The sequence below is a fragment of the Balaenoptera ricei genome, chromosome 15 (genome assembly GCF_028023285.1).
Source record: "Balaenoptera ricei isolate mBalRic1 chromosome 15, mBalRic1.hap2, whole genome shotgun sequence".
Taxonomy (NCBI): Eukaryota; Metazoa; Chordata; class Mammalia; order Artiodactyla; family Balaenopteridae; genus Balaenoptera; species Balaenoptera ricei.
This window is the reverse complement of record NC_082653.1, coordinates 82,806,301-82,831,779: the sequence shown is the minus strand read 5'-3', so window position 1 is coordinate 82,831,779 and position 25,479 is coordinate 82,806,301. Positions and strand designations below refer to the sequence as shown.

Below are 25,479 nucleotides of genomic sequence, written 5' to 3'. Positions count from 1 at the left end.
CTTTGCCTGGGGTAACCACAAGCCTCCCATCCCTAAAGAGACCACCACAGAGACCCGAGAGCCGTCCGCCCAGGATGCTATTGTTTAGTGTCTGCACTGAGTGGAGGTTGAAGACCGCCTTGAAACAGGCCCTCTTGGACTCTGATTTTCACTGGCTGGAGGTAAGGAGCTGGAGCAGGACGTGGGCACACCGCGCGTGAACCACCTCATGGGGAGGATGTAGGGTGTGTTTGGGGCCTTGTTCTCATCTTGCTATACGATGTGACAAAGATTCTTTGCTTGAGCAAACCTTACTCAGGCTCCCGAACCTTTTCTTAGGCCCCTCTGTGCACTTCCTTGTAAAGTCCAGTTCTAGCAAGAACCAAGTGTAAATGCCCCGCAGTCTGCTAGAGACCCGAGACTGGAGCTTGAGAGTGATCAGTACCCCATGTGCAGATTCACTTTAATTGAATAGAGGTTAACAGTCGAAGCCATGGGAATAAATGGGTTCCAAGGATAATGGCATAGGAAGAGACCACCGATACGGTGACTGAACATTAAGGAATGCTCAATTAGGGACTGAGAAAAGAGGAATCATTAGGAGAAAAAGGAATGAACAATCAGGAGAATCAGGTGAATCAGATGTTGTAGCTGTTTCAAAGATATTTTTATAAATTTATTTATTTATTTATTTGTTTGTTTATTTTTGGCTGCATTGGGTCTCCGTTGCTGCGCACGGGCTTTCTCTAGTTGTCGCAAGCAGGGGCTACTCTGTGTTGTGGTTGCGTGGGCTTCTCATTGCGGTGGCTTCTCTTGTTGTGGAGCACGGGCTCTAGGCACGCGGGCTTCAGTAGTTGTGGCACACGGGCTCAGTAGCTGTGCCTTGCAGGCTCTAGAGCGCAGGCTTCAGTAGTTGTGGCTCACGGGCTTAGTTGCTCCACGGCATGTGGGATCTTCCCAGACCAGGGCTTGAACCCGTGTCCCCTGCATTGGCAGGCCAATTCTTAACCACTGTGCCACCAGGGAAGCCCTCAAAGATATTTTTTAAAAAACATATTTTTCACATAATGGCCCTGCTCAGTCTCAGGGCCCCCCCCCCCCCGAGATGCTCTGAGGAGTGTCACAAAGTCTTCCAGGGGTAGGGGTCGGGGTCGGGGGTGGTCAGAAGGCTGAGCCCTGCTGTGCAGTGACCGTCCATCACCCCGCAGTTCTACCTGTTCAGGGGTCTTTCCCAGAGCTTCGCAGTTGAACCTGCACACGAGCAGCCAGGCTCAGGCCCACCCCGAACTGTCCTGCCTGGAACCTCCTCTCCTTTACAGACGGGTCTTACAAGGCCTAGCTCAGGTTTATCTCTTAGAAATGTCCTCCATTTCCTTACTGTTTCTTCCTTCTCAGTGTAAATGTTTAGGCTCTACCCTCAGGAATTATACTTTATAGGTCTGACTTGGAGCTCAGACACCTGCATTACTAACAAGCAGCCTCGTGACCCTGCTATGATAGTTCATGGTCTACACTCGGTCAATCTCAAGTCTGTGGTGGGTGTCAAAGAAGAGCCAAAAATGATGTTTCATGGTAGTTTTAAGAAATTAAAAACATATTAGGTAGTCAGTCACAATATATGATCCAAAATTTATCAGATGTCAGAGTTCCAGACATTTCCTCGTCTTTTCCATCAGACTTTCATCTCAGCCTTCTCCATGACTGTAGCCTCCCACCAAGAGCCAAACCAAGAAATCTCAATATGCCTATTGGGTTTTTTTTTTTGGGGGGGGGGGGCGATTTTTGGCCAAGCCACGCTGCTTGTGGGATCTTAGTTCCCCAACCAGGGATGGAACCCGGGGCCCTGGCAATGAGAGCACTGAGTCCCAACCACTGGGCCACTAGGGAATTCCCTCAATATGCCTACTGTTACCCAACATCCAAGTATGCTCTTGTCAAGAACCCCATAATCAGAAACACCTTTCTAGTTTTGGTTGCTGGTGTTAAGTATCGTGCAACACAGAACGCCACGCAGCACATGAAATCCTAAAGGTGGGTACGAATGTGTAAGTGGCTGTGTAAATGAGATAGTCTGTGGCAGTGTGCAGAGGAAAGGACAGAGTCAAGGGAGAGAGGTCACAGATTTGAGACTAGAAGAGAAATGGCTGTCTGTAAAAAGTTTTAAAGATTAATTTTTAAAGATTCCATTTACAGTCACTAATGTTTCTAGTTTAAACCGAAATAAATTTGGCCCCTGCACAAAAACACACTCCATCTGTCCTTCTGAAAAACTATTCTGTTTAATAGTGCATTTCATTTATGCGACAGGATGAGGATTTGGAAAATATAATGAAAGGTCATCCCTTCCGCTGGGAAAACTCGGGGAGCTCCATCCTAAGCCAGCAAGGAGCCCTGATGCCAGGCTCAGGCCCGAGCTTCCTCCTCTGGGCTGTGCTCTCTGCATTCACACTTGGCTGTTGAAGTCAGAGGTGGGGTCGGGAGAGGTCGGGCTGCTGGGGCCAGATGTCAGAGGTCATCGGTATCAGAGGGCAGGGCAAGCTGGCTGAGCAAGATCCTAAAAGTGTCTTTAGTTGCTAGGGGTTTAGATTAAATCACTTTCCATCACAGGAGTGGCAGGAGGAAGAGGGAGAGGGGAGGGAACGAGACAGAGGCCAGTGCTAAATGCTTTTGATCCTTTCCCTCATGTTAGACTCACCGTCACAAAAGGGAAGAGTGAGTTCTCCACCCAAATCGTCAGACTGCTCTTGGAAACTTGGTCTTGCTGCTCCAAGAGCCCTGAAGGATATACAGTCACTACAGAAAACCTCTCTTGGGGTCTTCCCCCATGCCCAACAAAATAACAAATCCCTCAGCACCAGATTCCCATAATTAATGAAGTCATGAAACAAAATAGCACATTCCTTATCAAAATTTAAAGCTGGATTAGAAGCAGTGGCTTTGAAATACAGCCTCCATTTCCCCTTTCTAGCAAAAACACGACCCAGAACATTCTTTCCACTTTCTTCTGTGCTATGCTGACTCCAATTAGAGGAATCCTTGGAATTTTATTCCTATTGTGCTTCCATCCCCACCTTGGAAATGGTGTGAGAAAAATGGTCTAGTGCAAACTCCCTTCCCAAATGGAAGGAGACTGGTCCCAGAGCTTCCCTCTACTCCCAGCACTTAATCTGCTGCTTGCACCCTAATTTTTCAAGGCTGGTGTCATTCCTGGGAAAACTGACTAGGCTGCTAACCACTGTGCCACGATGATTTGCCCAATATGCCCCATTCTCTAAGGCGAAAGGATGGAGTCGGAAGGGACACGTCCCAAATTGTTCATACTTATATAGTAAGGCAGGAGCTCTTGAAACTCAGAGGAAGTGAGGAAAACAGGTGGCTCTCTTTCACGTAGACTCTCTGATATTTAATTCAGGAGTAACTCGGAGAGAACTTTTGCTCACTCCCATTACATTCAAAGGCTTCTCTCCAGTGTGAATTCTCTGGTGGCGAACAAGAGCTGAGCTGTACCTAAAGGCTTTCCCACACTCACTACATTCATAGGGATTCTCCCCCGTGTGGATTCTTTGATGCTGAATAAGGCCTGAGCTATAGGTAAACTTCCCTCCACATTCCATACATTCATAGGGCTTCTCTCCAGTGTGGATCCTCTGGTGCTGATAGAGGTGTGAGCTCTGGCTGAAGGCCTTCCCACACTCATTACATTCATAGGGCTTCTCTCCAGTGTGGATTCTCTGGTGATGAATAAGGGTGGAGCTCCTGCTGAAGGCCTTCCCACACTCATTACAAGCATAGGGTTTCTCTCCAGTGTGGATTCTCTGGTGGTGAGTGAGGGTGGAGCTCCAGCTAAAGGTTTTCCCACACTCATTACATTCATAGGGTTTCTCTCCAGTGTGGATCCTCCGGTGGAGAATGAGAGCAGAGCTGCAACTGAAGGTCTTCCCACAGTCGTTACATTCGTAAGGTTTCTCCCCAGTGTGGATCCTCTGATGCTGAATAAGATGTGAGCTCTGGCTGAAGGCCTTCCCACACTCACTACATTCATAGGGTTTCTCCCCGGTGTGGATTCTCTGATGCTGAATAAGGTCTGAAGTTCGATTAAAGCTCTTGCTACATTCATCACACTTATGGGGTCTGTCTCCCACAGGAAGTCTCTGCTGGGAAATAAGGTTGGAACTCACAGTGAAGCTGTTCCCCAGATCGCTGTATTTCTCACTTCTCCCTCCCATGGGGGTTCGCTTTTCCTCAACTGTCACTTGACCAAAATCCTGTATCTTCCTATTCAGTCTCTCTCCAGAGGAGCTCCCCAGCTGCCTCTTCAGACTGACTTCTTGTTCATAGGCTTCTTCAAACTTAAGACCCTGAGAAATATCCTTTTGGAATCTTCCCAATAGTACCCCGTGTGATCCTGTATCTTCAGAAATTTCTGGACCATGTTCAGTTCTGGTCTCACCATCTGGCACAATACAAAACACAAATGTCACTTGTTCTTTGTGGGAAAAAGAATCAAAACCAGAGACAGTATAATCACATAATGTTCACAGGCTAAAAGCACATGCCTCTTATCTGTGTGCAAAGAGGCCTACCCAGGCTGTATGTAGCTAAGGCAGAATAAGAGAACTGGGCCAAGGAAACAGGGAAGGAGAAAGGCAGGAAGGAAAATCGAGAAAAGAGGTGGAAGTGTAGAGAAAGTTGGATCAGGCAGAGGCAGGGAACCAAAAACAGAAGAGACAGGACATACGGTTTAATGAAGTGACAAAGTCCTAGAGGTCAGAGACTGAAGATAACCTGGGAGATGGTGACTGCAGAACAGTTAGAGGATGAAGTAGGGAGCAGGTACAAGAAACTAACCACAGATGGTGTGGAGAAAAGTGGGAAGGTGATGAATACAAAGCGACAAGGGTGAAGCCCTGTAGCCCCAGGAGAAAAGGACACTCGGGTCTGTAGTCGTGGCAACTATATGCCAAGTCTATGGAAACAGGCCTGAGACAAAGGTCAGTCCATCTCTGGGCCCCAGGCCTAGAAAGCTGTGCTACGATGTGAGGCTATGTCAACAGTTTCCAGGTTTGCCTTCGCTATTTTCACTGCTCTGGGGTTTCTAAGGGAACTTCAGGCACAGAGGACAAGGGTAAAGGGTCCAGACTGTTACCATTTTTAATCTGTCAACATTTTAAGAGTAAAGGCAGGGCAGTGAGTGTTAGGGACAGAAAGAGCTGTATGTCCCTCACCTGAACAGGTACCTCTCAGGACCTCTCTGCTCAGTGCCCTTCAAACCCAGGACCCTCGGCTCTTCCTCTCACTCCAGCCCAGAGATCATGTCAAAATTCAGAAATGGGAATCCTGCTCACAGGGAAAGACATGGGACAAGGTTTATCCTGTTCATACCAAACAGCTCCAGAGCTCAATCCCAGACCCAGGATCTGCAGGGGACAGAGAGGAAATGCATGGGGAGTTCTCAAATGGGAGTCAGGAAGAGCCCCTGGCCTTGCCCAGGAGAATGTCCTCACTGAAAGCAGGTGAGGGTAAAGGAATGAAGAGTCCACAGACGACAGGTTAAGAAGCTAACTGCTCCCTAACACAAGCTGAAATTTCTACAAGAGCAGCAGTTACACTAGGTCCATCCACAAATCAACAGATCCCTAAAGGAAGTCCGACAGAGAAGGGGAGGAGCTAGACAGAGTTCCAGAATGTTCACTTGGGCACTGAGCAGTACCTCACATGTTTAGGGACCCCAATATGTAATCTTTTGGGAAAATCTCTGGGTTATATGTTAATGTTAAGTCCTAAGAATAACATGGAAAAAAGTGCCAGATTTAAAAAGAAGGGTAGAATTAAAAGGGCAGGGCTCGAGTCCTGCCCGTCACTAGCAATATGATTGTGTGCAAAGCATTTAAGACCTCTGACCTCTCTTTCCTCACCTATAAAATGAGGCTAATTCTGGCTACCTCAATAGCTGCATTATGGTGAGGATTAGATGAGAGAATATCTATGAACACTCTTTATGAACTGCAAATTACTGTACAAATGGGAGTTGCTACTATTGTTAGAATTTTCTGAGACTAAGTCAGTCCTTAGCTAATGATTTTCAGTGACTCAACTATTACTAGCAAACAAGGAAGCAGAGAAATGGCAAGGGAGTTTTACTGAGGAAGCATCGCTCCTTACCCAGGGAGAACACGTTCCCGTAATTCTCCAGCATCACATCCCTGTAGAGGTCCCGCTGCGCAGGCTCCAAACGCTTCCACTCCTTCCGGATGAAATACACAGCCACGTCCTCAAAGGTCACCAACTCCTGAAACAACATGTTCTCCCGTGCAATTTCAGGCTGAGGGATGGGACTGGCAGAGCCAAAAGCTAATTCGGGATGGGGCTGAATAACGCATATTGGGAAGTGGGAGAGGAGGTCAGGGTGGAGGAGGAGAGAAGAGAGTCTGAGATAAAGTGAATTTCCACTGTTTAGCAGGAAACGCCCACAGTCCTGACAGAGGGAATCATAGTTTAGGGCACTGAATGGGATGTTGCTACACAAAAAACTCCTGCAAAATGGGAAGGGAAAGGAGGATAAAGAAAAGCACAGCTTACCTGGGCCTTGGCCTTTAGCAGTGCAGCTGCCAACATCTCATCCCCCAGACTGTCCTTGTCAGAAAATGCAGGAACTTTTGAGGAAGGAAGAGCTGAGGACAGTTAAAGGGTCCATGAGTCAGTCGATCTGCACTCGAGCCTCTCGACCTACAGAAAACTCACAGGTCCTGGGACAACCAAGGACCCACCCCCTCTTACATTTCTAAGCGCACTCCTTCTGCAGCTACGGAAGGTGCTTACGCTTACGGCCGGCATGCTCAGCGTGGGCCTTCCTGCCTGAGGAAAGATGCCCAAAGCCCTGGTGACCCAGGCTCTCTGGTCTGCCCCAGGTGCCTTTCTTTCTTTCCAGTCACTCTACTCTCCATGACATCTGCCTGGAACTACTGTTAGTGATTAGCGTATTCTCGTCCATCCTCCCAAGCCTGGCCAGAACACAGGCTATCCTGTTCATGTCCCTTCCGTCATTCTCCACATCTCAAACTCCTGGACAAAATTCTTTTTTTTTTTTAAATCTCAGAGCATGTATTTTTTTAATTAACTAATTAATTAATTATTTATTTTTGCCTGTGTTGGGTCTTCGTTTGTGTGCGAGGGCTTTCTCTAATTGTGGCGAGCGGGGGCCGCTCTTCATCGCGGTGCGCAGGCCTCTCACCATCGCGGCCTCTCTTGTTGCGGAGCACAGGCTCCAGACGCTCAGGCCCCGTAGTTGTGGCTCACGGGCCTAGTTGCTCCGCGGCATGTGGGATCTTCCCAGACCAGGGCTTGAACCCATGTCCCCTGCATTGGCAGGCAGATTCTCAACCACTGCACCACCAGGGAAGCCCCTGGACAAAATTCTTGACCGAGGAAAACGGGCTTCATCCCAGCCCTGACTGAAGACACAATGCCCACAACTCTTCTCTTTTTTCTCTATCCCCAGATCAAATCTACACACTACAAATGTTTCCTGTTTCTGTGCTTGATCATATATCTTTTCCTGTATTTCTTTTTTTTAAAAAAACATTTATTTATTTTGGCTCCGCCAGGTCTTTGTTGCGGCATGCGGGATCTTTAGTTGCGGCATGCGGACTTCTTAGCTGTGGCATGCGGACTCTAGTTCCCTGACCAAGGATCGACCCAGGCCCCCCGCACTGGGAGCATGGAGTCTTATCCACTGCGCCACCAGGGAAGTTCCAAGCTATACTTAACTAATGGCTTCATTCCGCCTTTCCCCGCTAGGCGGGGAGCTAGTGAAAGGCAAGGACTATGTCCTATCCAGTCTGGATTCCAGAATTTAGCCCAGCACTTGGTAAATGAGGGATTTGAACAGGTGATTGCTGAATGGCTGAATAAAAAGACGAGGGAACCCTGATTCCTTACCACTCTCGAGCAGGGCCTGAGGTTCCTGAGATACTCGATCAGCCTGAGTTTCCATGGGTCGGGCTTGAAGCTCGGATCTCTGGTCTCCTATTTGCAGAGTCAGCAGGAAGCAGGTTTTGAATGAGAATGAGGAAGCACTGTAGAAGGAAAAGTTCAAGGTTCAAAGATAATTTTTAAAAACCCTCTTGAATACAGACAGAGGGGAACTAGCATTTCAGTCAGTACCAGAGCAGCAAAGAGGAAATGCAGCAACTGGGATTAGCCTTTTAGGTCAAAGGCCAAAGTTCCTGGACCACATCCCACTTTAGGCTCCCCCCGCAACACTGAGTGATATTTCTAACAACAAAAATGGGGAACACGGGTGCCAAATGATGCCATTAGCAGAATGAAATATGAAGCAACTACTCAAATGAAAAATATTAGAGTAAAGTGAAAAAGAGTGTTACACACAGATTGCAAAATGTAAGTATCATATCAACTTTTAAGAATAGTTGGAATGGGGCTTCCCTGGTGGCGCAGTGGTTGGGAGCCTGCCTGCCGATGCAGGGGACGCGGGTTCGAGCCCTGGTCTGGGAGGATCCCACATGCCGCGGAGCCGCTGGGCCCGTGGGCCACAGCTGCTGAGCTTGCGCGTCTGGAGCCTGTGCTCCGCAACGGGAGGGGCCGCGATAGTGGGAGGCCCGCGCACCGCGATGGGGAGTGGCCCCCGCTCGCCGCAACTGGAGGGAGCCCTCGCGCAGAGGCGAAGACCCAACACAGCCAAAAATAAAAATAATAAATGGATAATAAATTAAAAAAAAAAAAAAAAGAATAGTTGGAATAATGGATAAAGCTAATGTATACAGATTTTTTATTTTATTTTTGGCTGCACTGGGTCTTTGTTGCTGCACGCGGGCTTTTCTGCAGTTGAGGCGCGCAGGGGCTGCTGTTCATTGCGGTGTGCGGGCTTCTCATTGCGGTGGCTTCTCTTATTGCGGAGCATGGGCTGTAGGCGCACGGGCTTCAGTAGTTGTAACGTGCGGGCTCAGTAGTTGTGGCTCGCAGACCCTAGAGCACAGGCTCAGTAGTTGTGGCGCACGGGCTTAGTTGCTCCACAGCATGTGGGATCTTCTGGGACCAGGGCTCGAACCCGTGTCCCCTGCATTGGCAGGCAGGTTCTTAACCACTGCGCCACCAGGGAAGCCCTATACAGATTTTTTTTAAAAAACCCTCATAAATGTTAGAATTAGTAGAAGAAAAAAAACTTACTGTGGTAGGTTTCTAGCTGTTATATTAAATGTAGATGCTATCCTTAGAGGAAGAGGGACCATGAAAAAGCACCCAAATAACAGAGACTGTGGGGAGTTTCCATAAGTTCTGTCTTAATTTAAAAACCCTGAGGAAACAATACCTGTCTCACAGAACCAGGGCAAATAGCTCAGATCTATTAAATTAAGATAAATTCAGGAACTCCCTGGCAATCTAGTGGTTAGGATTCGACGCTTTCACTGCTGTGGCCTGGGTTCAATCCTTGGTCAGGGAACTGATACCCCACAAGCTGTGCGGTGTGGCCAGAAAAAAAAGATAAGTTTTCTGCTTCCAGTCTCAGTCAAAGGTGGGATGTTATTGAAGGATTCAGTCCCTTTTTGTGGTCCGTGTGTCGTCTCATCACAGGGGTGGGTGTATATATTCGCCAGGTTCTGAGAGATTAGCCCCAGTTGCTGTGTTTCCTCTCCCCGAGAAGGTAGCAGCCAACCTTCTTTTTTATCTCCCTTCTCTCATAAGAGATTTCCTTGGATCAGAATGTAAGTCCCTGAAGCAAGAATCAATGCTTTTTAAAAAGCATAAGATTATTTATTACTCCATTTTTGTCCCTCCTAAGGTCCCCACTCCCTGGTTGCTGTGCTCTGTGGCTCCAGGGAATAAGATGTAACGTTAGTACCTAGACTAAGGTTTGGATCTCAAGTACAAGTTTGTTTTTCACAACCGAACGCTGTGGCAAGAATCAACAGATGGAAAATAGGTGCGGCAGCCGCCAGAGCATCCTTACACTGAGGCAAGAACAGGGAAAACCCCTGGATTTTGTCTGCCTCCCTCTTTGTTCATTTGCTCTTGTAACAAACATTTGTTGAGTGCCAATGAACAATGCAAAGCACTACTGAAAGGAGTAAGAAAATCAGCAATGCAAAAGGTATTTGCTTCATCATTACAGACTATTGCATTCACATTAAGGCATAGAAAGGGGAGGGGCCCTGAGAGTCACTCAGAGTTCAGAGAACTCTATTCTTTGGGCAGCAAGGGGATGTAGAAGGCCCATCACCAGTGCCATTACACAGTGAAAAGCAATGAATCAGGCATAAGCCAGACCCACTGACAATCAAGGTGACACACCCTCTTGCCACCATCACCCTCTTGGCTGGGGCCCTTCAACTCTTTCTCAGAGCCAGCCATCTTTTTCTGTCAACGAACTTTACAATCTCCAGGATTGGTTATAAGCAGGCACCCCCAACAAATCCGCTCTCAGTCTAAACTCTCCTTTAGAAAGGAAGGGAAAGTCAGAGGCTCTGACTCCGGAGAAGAAAGCAACACTCCCTCCTCCCAGCTGGGTTAACCAAAGCTGGAGCTCAAACGGATATTGTTGAGAACAAGTCCCCGGTGTCTGGATCAGTAAACAATGTTTCTCATAGAAAAACCTCCATTGTGCCCCCAGAGCTTCAGGTCCTGGCAGGGCCCTTCCCCTGCTCCACTGCCAACCCCACTCTCTGGAGTGCTCCTGGGGACTGGGAAAGATGACCTGGCAGTTAGAACAAGTCATGAAAAGCTTTACCTCCTGGATTCTTTCCTTCCTTCTCTGGAGTTGGTCTGTAAAAGGCCAGAGTAGCAATTATTGGGAACTTGGCAGCCTCTGTTCAAGTTCTTGGGAATTCTGACTTTAGTTGATGCCAATGCTGTAGGACTAAGAAAAAAAAAAAAGGCATTTTAAATGTTTATGTAAACTTCACTTCTAATCTAGATATTTAGAGATAAGAGGAAAAGAGAGGGGACATATGCTAATAAGTACTGATTAAGACCACAACTGGTATTTGTGTTGCACCCTTAGAGCTGAAACAGAAGTCAAGGTTCTCCAGGTCAACCTCCCACCCAGGGCAACAAACACCTTCTCAAGTTCCTAAGGTTCTGGCAGCTAACTTGCTAGACACTCTCAGCTGCTTCAGCAGGGAGTCTGCCCCATTGCTGCACAGCTTAGCCATTAGAGAGGTCTTCGGATGGTAAACTAAAAACCTGCCCCTTGGACCTTCACCTCTCAGAGGCTTAGTGCCCTATGGAGCTTCAATGATAGAATCTTCTCCTTCCACACAATTCTGCACCAAACACCTGAAACCAAATGATGCCCACTCCACAAACTTCTCTTCTTGGGGATAAATACCTTCAGTTCCTCTAATTATCCCCCAGACTTCAGGTTCAGCATCCTGCTTATCCTCTCCTGGAGTTTACACGTGCCCTTCAGAATGGAAACACCGGTCGGTGTTCAGTCCCACTTGAAAAGCGAATCAAATCAGGGATCTATTACAACTGGAAATGGGACACAGTTGTACCACTCTACGAAAAAGACTCGATTTACTGGGCGCCAAGGGGATTATTCTGGAATCTGAATAGTTTTAACTGCGCACACTTCGTTGAACTCCTCATTCTCTGGTCCTCAGACCCAGCCCAGTGAAAAATCGACCCTCTCTCGTTGCGCGGGCGCGGATAACTAACTGTGTTAACATCAAATGAAAGCGTCTCGGGGAACGACCAAGTTAGGGTCGTTGTCATCAGCTGTTTTAAAGAGAGGAACGCCTATCCAGCCATACCAGAACTTCAAAGTACTCGAGTTGGGCGCTGTCACAGAACCATAACCGCAGCCCCTTTCCTCCCGCGACACAGGGCCCGCTGGGGGGCGGGGTCCCTGGGGAAGCGGAGTCAGGACCAGAGCCTCCCGGCACCCTACCCGGGGCGGGCCTGGGGACCCCGCGGGCCGCAGCGGCACGGACACCACCCCTTCCCCGGCGACCACTGCCTCCGTCCCACCGCGAGCCCCGGGGGCGGCCGGACTCACCCTGGGGGCAGGGACGGGAGATTTGAGGGGCCGGACACCGACCAGGCCCCGTCGGACCCTGTCACAGACCCACACACCGGGGACAGAACAAAGAACGGAAGTTCCCTCCGTTTCGCTTCCGGGTCTGTCCTTTCACCACCACCCCCACCTCCCCCGGTCCCCCCACATCCACTTGTTCCCTCTAGGAAAATGGAAGGTCTTCGCCTCTCGGTGGTTTGCTGATTGGGCGCAGGGCCCCAGCACCGACGCGATACTCCAGGCCTGCCGCACCGCCAGCCGCGCCCCCTGCTGGCCAGGCCGGGTGGGGCGCCGCGCACCTGGTCGTCAGGGCGCATGCTCGGCCGGGGCGCGGGAGACGGGGCGCAGGGGGCTGAGTGGGTCCTGGCTGCGCTCCCACGTGGTCTCCCGCGGGGCCGCCGAGGGCCGAGCATTACTCACCGTGTCCGAGGGAGCGGAGTCCCAAGCCGACACGCAGCAAACAGGAGGACGCTGGAAGGATTCAATATAGAACATTCACCCTTACTTGAAGTTTCCAAATAAACCAAGTTTATGCTTCCAAACAAACCAAGTTTTGTGTTTGTTTCATGTAAAAATGCCTCCTTTAAATTACTAAAATCTGAAGAAAACATTCCGGCCCATCAGAGAGTTCACGTGAGGACAAAACCTGTACAAGGCAAGCGAGCAGAAAAGACGGGGAAGTTACCGATGTAGATCCATTCAGATCGTAGAAAACTGGTGAAGCCCCATCACTGTGAAGAAGGTGTGAAACACGTGAAATGCTTGAGGGAATGAGGAGTGAGGCTTCGTGGCTCACTCAGGTTCACTCACTTTTATGCCCTCACAGGAGGAATCCTGGTAGTGAGAGAATCAAGTCTTTCAGATGATATACAAAATGAACTCTTGTGATCTCCTGATTTCCCTTATGGCCCTGCCTCGCAGTTGATCTCAATTTTTACTGCCTCCAATATTTATAGCGCACCCATTCAGCTCTGCAATGTAACAGACCTTACTCTTCCGGGACTTCACTCTAAGGACAGTAATCTAATCAATTCCAAGAAAATACGGTAAGTGCTAAGAAAAGGTGATGAAGAGCAGGACCCTGTCCGGAGGTGAGAAGACTTTCCAGCAGTGATGCAGGCTGGTGAGGGGAAGAGAGAGTGTTATCTGCACAGGCAACAGCCAGGGCAAAGCTCCCGAGGTATGAGAACAACTCACAGTAACAAAACCTGAGGGTGGCCTGAGAGGTGCAGGTGTGTGACCCATCTCCAGTCCTTTCAGACCCCAGTGAGAATCTGAGCACATACTCGGAATAGCCAAGCCGTTCAGTAGTCTCAGGTCCCCCCGCACAAAGGCATTCTTTTCTTTTCCTCTTCTCAGTACCTTATTCTTCCACTCCTCTCTCCAGGACAAGAACAGAGATGAAGGAGGAGGCAGTGGCAAGGGGAGGAGGGAAGGGTGGAGCAGAGTGGTGCTCCTCAAAGTGGGATTGTATGTTTTGTAAACGTTCACCTAGTGACAGCCTTCAGGAAACAGCTCTTAGAGTCCCAGCACCGTCAATACGATCAACTCTATTACTCTGCGGCCTAGAAGTCAGTTTGCAGCCGCCTGGTTTAATTCCCAGCAAGTTCTCAAAAGCCCTGCTATTAATGCTTTTCTTGAGTCTGTGGACTTAGAAGTGCCATGAGTCACGGAGGGGATACCCAAGGCAGTCCATCAAGGTGGGGAAGAAAACATTTAAACTTCCATATAGCTTTAATCTAAAAGAAAGGGGAAAAAATAGAGTAAAAAATGTAAGCCTTGGTAAGCACAGCCGCTGAGGCTTGATCGGCTCTGAGTAGGAAGTTCCTGACCTGGCTGGAGCCCGGGGGCCCCCACTCGCCCCCGCCCTGCCCCCTCCTGTCACCTGGGGCCACCCAAATGACCATTAAGAAGTGATGCCATGGGACTTCCCTGGTGGTCCGGTGGCTAAGGCTCTGCCCTCCCAATGCAGGGGGCCCGGGTTCCATCCCTGGTCAGGGAACTAGATCCCACATGCCACAACTAAGACCCAGCGCAGCCAAATAAATAAATAAATATTAAAGTCATGAAACAGTCCATTTGTCCTAAAGTAAGCTGCAGCTGTGGCTTTGCAAACAGATTAGAACAAAATTGTATCTATCTTGTTCTGTATCTCAGAAGAGACTTCCACAGAAGCCTAGAATTTGGGTTAGAATTTTTCGTATCTCTGTTTCCTCTTGAATCAGATTTGGTAAGTTAATTTCTTCTATGAATTTATCTGTTTCATCTAAAATCTCGAATCTTCTGGTATGATATTATTTGTAACATTATCTTATCTTTGAAGTATCTAATTTTGAGCAGTTTTCAAAGTATGTTCTGTGGATCTGTGCGGGTCCCTGCAACCAGGTGGTCTGGGAGGTCAAAACTGTTTTCATAAGATAGATTTTTTTGTCTTTTTCACTGTGTTGACTTTGCAGTGATGCTACAAAAGTAATGGTGGGTGAAACTGCTAATGCCTTAGCATAAATTCAGGTAATGGCACAAAACTGAACTATTATATTCTTCATTGCCATGCATTCGTAGTTTTTTTAAAAATCCAGTTTCATTTAAGAATGTCCTTGATGAAGCAGTAAAAATATTAATTTCATTTTAAAAATAATAAGCCTTATCAGAAGTCCATAGAAGGAAGGGTACTGGTGGCCGTTTGTGGGTCTCATGTCAGACTGTAGCCGTTTTCAGACAAGGATATGAGGACCTGGGGGAGGGGGCATAGGGAAGGGGGAGGGTGGAGAACACACAAATCTTCCCACAGAGTGTGAGGACACAGCCAGTTCTGAAAGAATCAATTCCCAGATCCTTCTTTCTTTTTTTTTTTAAGTTGTTTCAAAGTAGTTTATTTAGGGGTTCCATTTTCACTCCTCAGTAGATTTTATGTATTTCTCATATGCTTCTTCACTCATTAGGTCATCTAGTTCTGAAGGGTTACTGAATGTCATCTTGATCAGCCAACCATCTTCATAACAAGATTTGTTGACAAGTCCTGGATTTTCTGCTAGAGCTTCATTCATTTCTGTTACATCTCCTGATAGAGGAGAGTGGAGTTCACTAGCAGCTTTCACACTTTCTAAAGCACCAAATTCCTCGTTTGTTCAATTTTGTCCCAACTTCAGGCAGACTACAGTAAACAACATCTCCCAAAGCTTTCTGTGCAAAATTGCTGATTCCCTCGGTTCCCACACCGTTTTCTGTTGTTACCCATTCATGTTTGTCTGTGAATTTACGACCCGACAGCAGAGCCGGGCCAGTGTGCCACGGCGACAGAGACGATGCACAGACTGCAGACCTCGGCCCTGCACAGTCCCCACAGCTTTCAGTGCCATGTTTGCCCCAGATCCTTATTTTCTATCTGTTCACGTTTAAAACTGCTCTCCTGGAAAGCATCCCAGTGGCCAGGGCACCCTCTTTCTTGGTCGCCTTCCCTACCTGGCAGAAGATAGGCTTCTCACCCCCAAATCTTGCATGGTGCATTGCCCTCAGGGTGTCAAAACTTCTGGGGTACCAAACAAAAGGATTCTCTGGGAATCTTGCGGCCAATATATATTTTTTATTATTGGAGTAAAATTGCTTTACAATGTTGTGTTAGTTTCTGCTGTACAATGAAGTGATTCAGCTATATGTATACCTACATCCCCTCCCTCTTGGCCCTCCCTCCTACCCCCCACCCATCCCACCCATCTAGGTGGTCACAGAGCACCAAGCTGAGCCCCCTGTGCTATACAGCAGGTTCCCACTAGCTATTTTACACATGGTAGTGTATATATGTCAATCCTAATCTCCCAATTTGTCCCACCCTCTCCTTCCCCCACTGTGTCCACACATCCGTTCTCTACGTCTGCGTCTGTATTCCTGCCCTACACATAGGTTCATCTGTACCATTTTTCTAGATTCCATATATATGTGTTAATATATGATACTTGCTTTTCTTTTTCTGGCTTACTTCACTCTGTATGAAAGACTCTAGGTCCATCCACATCTCTACAAATGACCCAATTTCGTTCCTTTTTATGGCTGAGTAATATTCCATTGTATATATGTACCACATCTTCTTTATCCATTCATTTGTACTTGGACATTTAGGTTGCTTCCATGTCCTGGCTATTGTAAATAGTGCTGCAGTGAACATTGGGGTACATGTGTGCTTTTGGATTATGGTTTTCTCAGGGTATATGCCCAGTAGTGGGATTGCTGGTTCATATGGTAGTTCTATTTTTAGTTTTTTAAGGAACCTCCATACTGTTCTCCATAGTGGCTGTATCAATTTACATTCTCACCAACAGTGCAAAAGGATTCCCTTTTCTCCACACCCTCTCCAGCATATATTGTTTGTAGATTTTTGATGATGGCCATTCTGACCGGTGTGAGGTGATACCTCACTGTAGTTTTGATTTGCATTTCTCTAATAACTAGTGATGTTGAGCATCTTTTCATGTGCCTCTTGGCCATCTGTATGTCTTCTTTGGTGAAATGTCTATTTAGGTCTTCCACCCATTTTTTAATTGAGTTGTTTGTTTTTTTGATATTGAGCTCCATGAGCTGTCTGTATATTTTGGAGATTAATCCTTTGTCCTTTGCTTCATTGGCAAATATTTTCTCCCATTCTGAGGGTTGTCTTTTCGTCTTGTTTATGGTTTCCTTTGCTGTGCAAAAGCTTTTAAGTTTCATTAGGTCCCATTTGTTTATTTTTGTTTTTATTTTCATTACTCTAGGAGGTGGGTCAAAAAAGATCTTGCTGTGGTTTATGTCAAAGAGCATTTTTCCTATGTTTTCCTCTAAGAGTTTTATAGTGTCTGGCCTTACATTTAGGTCTTTAATCCATTTGGAGTTTATTTTTTGTGTATGGTGTTAGGTAGTGTTCTAATTTCATTCTTTTACATATAGCTGTCCGGTTTTCCCAGCACCACTTATTGAAGAGGCTGTCTTTTCTCCATTGTATGTTCTTGCCTCCTTTGTCATAAATTAGGTGACCATATGTGCGTGGGTTTACCTCTGGGCTTTCTATCTTGTACCATTTGTCTATATTTCTGTTTTTGTGCCAGTACCATACTGTCTTGATTACTGTAGCTTTGTAGTATAGTTTGAAGTCAGGGAGCCTGATTCCCCCAGCTCTGTTTTTCTTTCTCAGGATTGCTTTGGCTATTTGGGGTCTTTTGTGTTTCTATACAAATTGTTAACTATTTTGTTCTAATTCTGTGAAGAATGCCATTGGTAGTTTGATAGGGATTGCATTGAGTCTGTAGATTGCTTTGGGTAGCATAGTCATTTTCACAATATTGATTCTTCCAATCGAAGAACATGGTGTATTTCTCCATCCGCTTATGTCATCTTTGATTTCTTTCATCAGTGTTTTATAGTTTTCTGAATACAAGTCTTTTGCCTCCTTAGGTAGGTTTATTCCTAGGTATTTTATTCTTTTTCTTGGTACCCCAAAACTTCTGGGGTACCAAACAAAAGTATTCATTGGGAATCTTGCTGCCAATATCGAGTAGGTGAATAAATCCTTTGTGATTCAAGTGATTTCCTATTATTTCCCTCCAAAAAAAATGAGAGGAGGACAAGGCCATCGCTGGTGATAGATCACAATATGATTTTGGCAGATAAAATTGACATTGCTATAACTATATTGCTTTCACCACTCATCTCACTTAAGTAGGGAATTCCCTGGCAGTCCAGTGGTTAGGACTCGGCGGTTTCACTGCCGGGGCCCAGGTTCCATCCCTGGTCGGGGAACTAAGATCCCACAAGCTGTGCGGGGCACGGCCTAAATAAATTAATTAATTAATTAAATTAAAAAACAAAAGTAGCAGGGCGATCAGCTCCGTGCTTTGCGATGACCTAGAGGGGTGGGATAGGGAGGATGGGAGGGAGGCTCAAGAGGGAGGGGATATGGGGACATATGTATGCATATGGCTGATTCACTTTGGTGTAGAACAGAAACTAACACAGTATTGTGAAGCAGTTATACCCCAATAAAGATCTATTTAAAAAACAAAAAAAAAAAACCCAAAAGTAGTAATAGACATAATATTTCATTCCGGTAATAAGTAATGCCCATCTATTGAGAAAAACAAGACAGTTCCCTGTATCTCACTGAGATAAATTCTAATAAAAATAACTTTTTGTTACTCATAGATCAGATTTGTTATACATTTCTTTTCTTTTTTTTAATATTTATTTAAGTTTTGGCTGCATCGGGTCTTAGTTGCGGCATACAGGATCTTTTGTTGCGGTGCACGGGCTTCTCTCTAGTTGTGACACGCAGGGTCATTAGTTGCAGCAGGTGCGTAGGCTCCAGAGCAAGGGGGCTCAGTAGTTGTGGCACTCGGGCTCTAGGGCACAAGGGCTTAGTTGCTCTGTGGCATGTGGGATCTTAGTTCCCCAACCAGGGATAGAACCCAAGTCATCTGCATTGCAAGGTGGATTCTTAACCACTGGACCACCAGGGAAGTCCCTGTTGTACATTTCTATTTTGATCAGTTGTGAAGTCCTACTTATCATGATAACCCAATCCAGGAGAAATTTTTTAAAATACTTAAAGCCTTATGTTCATAGAAAACTGTAATTAAATTTCAGTTTATATACAATTTTTTTGCAGAGAATTATGATAAGTCGATCAGTTATCAATAGGTACCAATCTTGTTTCATCTGCAGTCCCACTCATCCTCCTCCTGATTATTTTGAAGCAAATCCCAGACATAACATCATTTTTTGTGTAAATATTATTTTTCACACTTAAAAAAAAATTGAAGTAGAGTTACAATGTTATATGAGTTTCAGGTGTACATTATAGTAATTCAGTATTTTTATGTAAATATTTATTTTACAGAATAATTATAGTATAATTGCCCATATGATAAGGACTCATGAAACATAGAACTATGAAACCAAACCTCCGAAGGACAGAATCGCCCCCAGCTGAGAACCACTGGGTTAGGGTGAAAAGGTCTCTCCCTGAGATTAGTTAGGATGGCTGCCTTCCTTCAGAGAACTGGTGAGGCTGGGGAAGGGCACTTTGGCTCTGGAAGTAGCAGCTGGAGCCGAGTACCAGATTCCATGACCACACTCCAAACGTGGCTTTGGGAATAGCGCTGTTGCTCGTGTAGTTTGTCTCCTTTGAGAGAGATTCAACCAAGTTCCTCAGCTGACTGAGCTCAAGCTGCAGTCCCATCCCTGAGGGACAATTGACAAGGAAGCTGCCCCATCTTTTCTGCTCCAGGGCAACCTGGCTCCCAGGATGTAGAAAAAAGGTTTTAGCCTATTTGTCTGCGAGCTGCCTTCATCCAGTGACACACTGTGGAAGGAGCTGGCCTTCAAAAGCTGCTGCCCTGAGGGTAAGACCCTGTGCCAGCCCCAAGGCCAGCCTGGGAGCAAGGACTTCCACTCCACCCTTGTGCTCAGGAACCACCATCACCAAGCCAGTTTCTTCCCATCACCTGGCCCCTCCTGTCCAACATCTCAGTATAGGACCCAAGAGGACTCAAGACAGGTGTCTAGGGAATTACCTGGTGGTCCAGTGGTTAGGACTCCACGCTTCCATTGCAGGGGGCACAGGGGGGTTCGATCCCTCTGGGAACTAAGATCCTGCATGCCCCGGTGGCTTGGCCAAAAAGAAAAAAAAAAAAATTTAAATTAAAAATAAATAAATAAAAATAAAATGCTGCTTCTTTTAAAAAAAAAAAATACAGGGTCTAAGTACTCTGGGCATCCGGGACAGTGGGAGGGAGCAGGCTTGAAGCTCTGGAGAGGGACAGACAGGACGTCTGGATGTCCTTCTATTCCAGCTCTGTGCGTGTGAGCATTCTTAGGGGATCCACCTGGACCCCAAACTGAATTAGAGGGGCACTCTAGTTAGTTTTTAGTGGTTATTGGAAACGGATGCATGATTCTATAGTTCTCTTTCACCTTTACGTCAAGTGCCCTAAGATTCTGTACGGGGATGGCATTCTTCACATCCCTGGAATAAGAGAGGCCCCTAATCCTGTCTTTTGGTCAGAACTGCTGTGCTAATCCCGTTGGATCACCACTTTACACCGCACAGCCCAGGGCAACAGCGGCTCTGGGGCATCCAGCTGTAAGCGTTTCCTGCTCAGTAACTGGAAGTTCCTGGCCTCAGGGAGGTGTTAGCGCTGCAATCCGGTGCTTCATCGCGCGTGTAATTTAGCCTCTCCAGACTAACTCGTGCAAAGTAGGGGAAGGAGGGTGATGAAGGGCCCCGGACAGCACGCAGAATCCGAAGGCAGGATCCGTCTCAGAGTTGGGAACTCAAGGAACTTTAAGGGAAGCAGGCACTCCCTAAGCGATCTGACCCAGCTTCCTCCTCTGTGGGTCGATTCCATTCTCCTCTCTAGGAGCCCACGCCGCTTACTCATGCGCATGCGCACAGGACCCCAGGATTAGTTAGGAGGCTCAGCCACCCTTTCTTGTCCGTACTGAAGGCTTCTCTGAGGCCAGAGGAAGGGAGATAATGCGCTTTTACATCCAGGAGTGGGTCCCATTGGTGGCCACAGGACAGGAAGGCCTCTGTTGGGAGGTCAGCTCACTTGTCAGTTATTTTCAGCTGTGGCAAAAATTCATATGGGTTTTTTGCAAATGAAGTTTTCAATTTTGGATAAGTAGCCAGATTCCCTGGATGGCACATGCTATGAACGGCTATGGCTGGGCTGGAGCCCAGAGTCTGTCTGCTTCCTGTGGGTGGAGGGCGGGCCTCCTGCACCCGCGCCTGGCAGGTCATCTCCCAGTGGCCGCCACACTTGACTGCGGCCCTTCCGTTTATCTCCACGGCCGCTGCTTGTTCCAGTAAGGCCTGCCTGTAGCCCTCGAGTCGTGACTGGCTCCCGCAAGATGTTCCGATGAAACTCCAGGTAAGATTCATCCTCTGAAACTACAGGTGAGGAGGTGGAGAGAGATGTATATACCCGCTAGGATTGTTAGAGATCAGGAAGTCGACGTAAGTCGTACCAAAGAGCCTTTATTTCCTGGTAAGCAGGAGGCAGGGTGAGAGTGGAGGGGTCAGGGTTGAGGAAAAAGGGGCTTCCGACCAGGTGCCCAGCCTGGGTGCCTGGGACGAGTTACAGGTGAGCAGAGACTCCTCGGCACTTGGATGGCCAGCAGGCTGCGTGGTTTTAGGGTGGCGTCGTTGGAAACGGGGAGAAGGAGGTTGGTATGGGAGATTTCATAGAGGTAGAACCAAGAGCACTTGGCAACGGATTAAACGCCCAGAATGAGGGACCCAGAGGACTAGAAGAGATGATAATTTTTTGACCTTCACTGCATTGGGATCCACTCAGAGTCTACTAGTTCCTGCAACATTTGAATACTAGTCACTCTCTTTTTCTGGATTGTAATTCCCAGGGGAGAGACATGTGGGCAAATTTATCTTAGTTACCCCCACAGAGCCTTAATCAATTAGAAAATTAATGATGCTTTATTTCTAGATTAAACTCTTCTGGCCGCCTCCAGGCCTGAATGAAGGGTGAATGCCTATCCTCTCTTGGCTTATCTTCCTGGATAAAGAGCTCAGTGGCGGGTGTGTATGTGTGTGTGTGGGGGGGGGGGGTGTGTGGTAGGTGTGGGGTTCCGGGGTGGGGGGGGGGGAAGTGCCCAGGATATGTGGCCTGCCCACAGCTTACTAGCCCGTTGTGTGTTCCAGGAATGTACTCAAGGCCGGCACCATAGGATTCTATGAACTGAAGCTGGCCAGCTCGTCCTCTCTTCCCGCCACATGGGGGGCTGCCACAAGTGACCCAGGGGGCCTGTGCAGCCCCAGCCCAATAACAAGGCCACTTGTTTTCATCATTGTGGGTTTGGAGGGGGCAGTCATGGTGGCCTTGTGAGTCGTCACCCCTCTGTGCAAGGCAAGGGTGTCCGGACAGGTCACCTTTCAGGCCACTGGCTTATGCCAGTGCTGCCAAAGCCAGTGGCCTGAGTATCTGCTGGGCTGGGCTCACAACACAGCCGCAGTACCTGGCTCCTGGTAGTAAGGTCAGGGTGCTCGGCACAGGGGTGGGCAAGGTCCTAAGGACTGCAGGGTGAAATGCAGCAACATGCATGGGTGCAGAAAGAAAGGGGCCCCCTGGGCTGGGGCATTTATAGGAGGCCAGGAGGTACCAACCCTCCATGCAAGGGAAGGGACAGCAGTGAATCGTGGGTGCTGACCCTGGAGTGCGAGGCCCAAGAAGGAGAAGGCTGAGGGTTCGGTTTCCCCTCTGCCGCCTCCACCGTGCCCTGCAGGCTAGCTTTCCCCGCTGCAGCCTCAGCTGGAGGATTAGTGGGGTCTCCAGCTGGTGGTTATTGTTGCCCCTGGCAAAGGTGTTAGATTTCTTGGTCCTTGTTCCTGTAGGGGAAGAGGTGTCTGAATTCAACTGATGCTTCTGCACCTGTATACGTAGCAGGAATTGATGGCTTATATGCTTGCACTTTTCCAGTCCCTTAAGTGTTAGAGGGGATTTTCCCATTCAGGGACTGCTGTATGTAGAGGGTGACAGTGGAACACGGAGATCACTCCCCAACCCTCTTTCCTTCCACCTCCGATGGTCCAACAGAAACAATAAAGACTGTGAAGCAAGAAAGGGAAATCACAGCTTTTCTTAAAAACGGGATTGTTGCCTGTGCTCTCAGAGAGGCCCCTCTCCCTGCAACAGCGCCACCTGCTGACACAGCCACAAGGTACCTCTGCCACTGAAGAACTCCAGACCCAGGATGCTTTGTAGCGCTCCGGCCTGATACCCCATTTTGGGATGAGTCAAGTCGAACCTGACAGTTAACAAGATGGGAAGAGCCTAAAAGGCCTCGCTAGTCAAATAGAAATGGTATATTTAAAAGCGCAGTCAGCCTGGCCCTTGAGAGATTTTACATGAAAAAGTGGCAGCTACTGCCTTGGGAGAAACCACCTGAAACAAGGTCCTGAATCTGGGGCCCTCAAGTGTCACAGGTTCCCCTAAATGCCCGGCCTTAGTTCACTGATGACTTAGCCAAGGTGAAACCTGATGGGTGCGTTGGGAGGCCACTGCCATCCAGCTTCATGGCCAGATACGTAAAACCGAAAGTGGATGTCACCATGGGCAGAAGTCAAGGCCATTCTCATCCTGAGTCTGGCCAGCACTCCCCTTGATGAACCTTGTTACATTTTACTGACTTGGGCTGCTAGCCAATGGCCTGGCTGCTTGGTTCACTTGGAAGATGACAGATATGGAGAATTAAAGACACACGCTTGGGGCGGTAAACTATGGAATCACACCTTGGTCCTACCTGACAGATGGGTCATTCATGTGGATGCCCAGAGTGGGGACCTGGTCTCTGATAAGACTCCCTGGCTGTTGATCAAGGCTGCAGCGCCCAGAAGCTCCCTCCTGTTCCTGGTAAGTTGACTCCATCGAACCTTGAACACCTGCTGTGGGCTCTCTTGATGCTGGTGTCCCTGTTCCAGTCCAGTCGGCTGACTCAGGCCACATCATTATAGCCCTTGAAACTGTGTCATGTTTTAGGCTTTGCAGATCCTCTACAGTCTGATATTGATGCACCTTCTGTTACAAAAGCCAGTCACCGGGGGCCAATAGTCAAGGTGTTGGATGGACATTCCACACTCCCTACCACCCACAGCATCTGGGTACCAAGCACTGGAATGACCTCTTTCAAGTCAGCTCTACTTCCCGCACTTCCTTCTGGTCCACACACTGTAGTAAGGCAGCCTGCTCACTGAATGTGGCTGTCCCTTCTTGGTTGGCCATCTCTTGGGTAATGATCAGGATGAAAGGGATGGGGGGCTTTCTAGACTTATTTTGAAAATCAAAGAGTCTGCCCTGACCACTTGTAGGTATGGCATTTCTTTTCTTTCCCCTAATAGCTACCCTAGGCCAGCCTGGCTGGTAGACTGTCTTGAGTACAGCCCAGCCAAAAGGGAGCCTAGAGAATTCCAGCTTAATTCTGGCCCAGCCATCAGGATTCTCTTGTTGGGTTGATGTGGTTCTAGATCATGTGACTGAGGACACTGCTGTCTCCAGCCCCCCTATAGTGGCTCACACTTGCTGTGGCAGGCTGGGCAGTGGCCCCCAAGATCTCTGGGTCCTAATCCTTGGAACCTGTGAAGGGGATTTTGAAGATATGATTAAGTTAAGAATCTTCAGATGGGGAGATTATCCTGGATTATCCCAGTGGGCACTAAATGTAATCCCAAGTGTGAGGTAGAGACAGATTTTACAACAGAGGGCAATACGATAATGGGAATAGAAGGACAAAGAGAGAGATTTGAAGACACTGCTAAAATACTGGATTTGAAGACGAGGAAGAAGCCATGAACTAAGAAATGTAAGGAATGCAGTTCTAGAAGCTGGAAAAGACATCAAAAGGGATTCTCCCCTAGAAGGAATGTGGCCCTGCAGACACTTGGTTTCAGATCAGTGGAAACTATTTCAGACCTCTGACCCCCAGAACTGTAAGACAATAAATGTGTGATGTTTTAAGCCACGAAGTCTGTGGTAATTTATTTCAGCAACGATGGGAAACAAATACATGTGCCACGGTGGCCAGAGTAATGGGTCTTTGTAAATTTTGTAAAAATGCCTCATCACTCACACCTGACCCTTCTGAACAAAAGGTCTGGAAACAGGGGATAATTGGAGAAAAGGAGAAGCCATAGTTACTGGGATGTGACATCCACCACCATCCATAGTTACTTTTTTTGTGATGAGAACTTTTAAGATGAACTCTCGGGAATTCCCTGGTGGTCCAGTGGTTAGGACTCTGTGCTTTCACTGCCGGGGGCCCGGGTTCAATCCCTAGTCGGGGAACTAAGATCCCACAAGCTGCTTAGTGTGGCCAAAAAAAATTAAAAAATAAAGTTGTACTCTCTTAGCAGCTTTCACACATGTGCCTCCTTTGCAGGCTCTCTGAGCAGATCCTCTGCTTTCTTCCCCACCAGCCCAGTCACCTCCACTCTGCGGAAGGAAAAGTTAACAAAACAACACAGTGATACAGTATGTTTAGTTTTGTTGGAAGGGAGAAAAAGAACAGTGGGATAGCTGCTTTAACACCATCATTTCAACCTGAGGTTTTGATGGTAGTTTTTTTTTTTTTTTTTTTTTGATTTATATTTTTGGCTGTGTTGGGTCTTTGTTGCTGCGCACGGGCTTTCTCTAGTTGGGGCTACTTTTCGTCGTGGTGCGCAGGCTTCTCATTGCGGTGGCTTCGCTTGTTGAAGAGCACGGGCTCTCTGAGGTGCACCGGCTCAGTAGTTGTGGTGCAGGGGCTTAGTTGCTCTGCGGCATGTGGGATCTTCCTGGATCAGGGATCAAACCCGTGTCCCCTGCATTGGCAGGTGGATTCTTAACCACTGCGCCACCAGGGAAGTCCCTGATGGTAGTTTTTTAAAATACAATGCACTTTAAAGAAATGCTCAGTTGAGCTTACTTCCAAAGCATGTATAAACAACTGAT

General features: G+C 47.6%; 1 protein-coding gene and 1 long non-coding RNA gene across 4 annotated transcripts; one reads left to right on the top strand and one right to left on the bottom strand.

Moving 5' to 3' along the window:
* Positions 1-633: 633 nt before the first annotated feature.
* On the bottom strand, positions 634-12,104 carry ZNF3 (zinc finger protein 3). Of its 3 annotated transcripts, none has more exons than XM_059896950.1 (7): positions 11,996-12,103; positions 11,324-11,434; positions 10,724-10,852; positions 7,918-8,054; positions 6,559-6,650; positions 6,142-6,268; positions 634-4,432 (listed from the first exon to the last, which is right to left on the bottom strand). In XM_059896950.1, exons 4-7 carry the CDS (start codon positions 7,970-7,972, stop codon positions 3,363-3,365), a joined length of 1,344 nt encoding a protein of 447 aa, XP_059752933.1. In that variant the 5' UTR covers positions 7,973-8,054; positions 10,724-10,852; positions 11,324-11,434; positions 11,996-12,103; the 3' UTR covers positions 634-3,362. The 3 variants fall into 3 exon arrangements, with proteins under 3 accessions (XP_059752933.1, XP_059752934.1, XP_059752932.1); XM_059896951.1 differs by having other exon boundaries at positions 11,324-11,398; positions 11,996-12,094; XM_059896949.1 differs by lacking the exon at positions 11,324-11,434 and having other exon boundaries at positions 11,996-12,104.
* Positions 12,105-20,242: 8,138 nt separating this feature from the next.
* Positions 20,243-24,507, top strand: LOC132348688 (uncharacterized). The gene is made up of 3 exons (XR_009497521.1): positions 20,243-20,910; positions 21,484-21,575; positions 21,699-24,507. It is a non-coding gene; the product is annotated as an uncharacterized LOC132348688 (long non-coding RNA).
* Positions 24,508-25,479: the final 972 nt, after the last annotated feature.

Bases quoted from the DNA above. Each gene is read 5' to 3' on its own strand.
- ZNF3 (XM_059896949.1), bottom strand. From the start codon at position 7,972: ATGGAAACTCAGGCTGATCGAGTATCTCAGGAACCTCAGGCCCTGCTC. The intron at 6,269-6,558 runs GTAAGCTGTGCT...ATGTTGTTTCAG, and splicing joins TGCTAAAGGCCAAGGCCCAG to GAGTTGGTGACCTTTGAGGA. The intron at 4,433-6,141 runs GTAAGGAGCGAT...GTATTGTGCCAG, and splicing joins CGGGAACGTGTTCTCCCTGG to ATGGTGAGACCAGAACTGAA.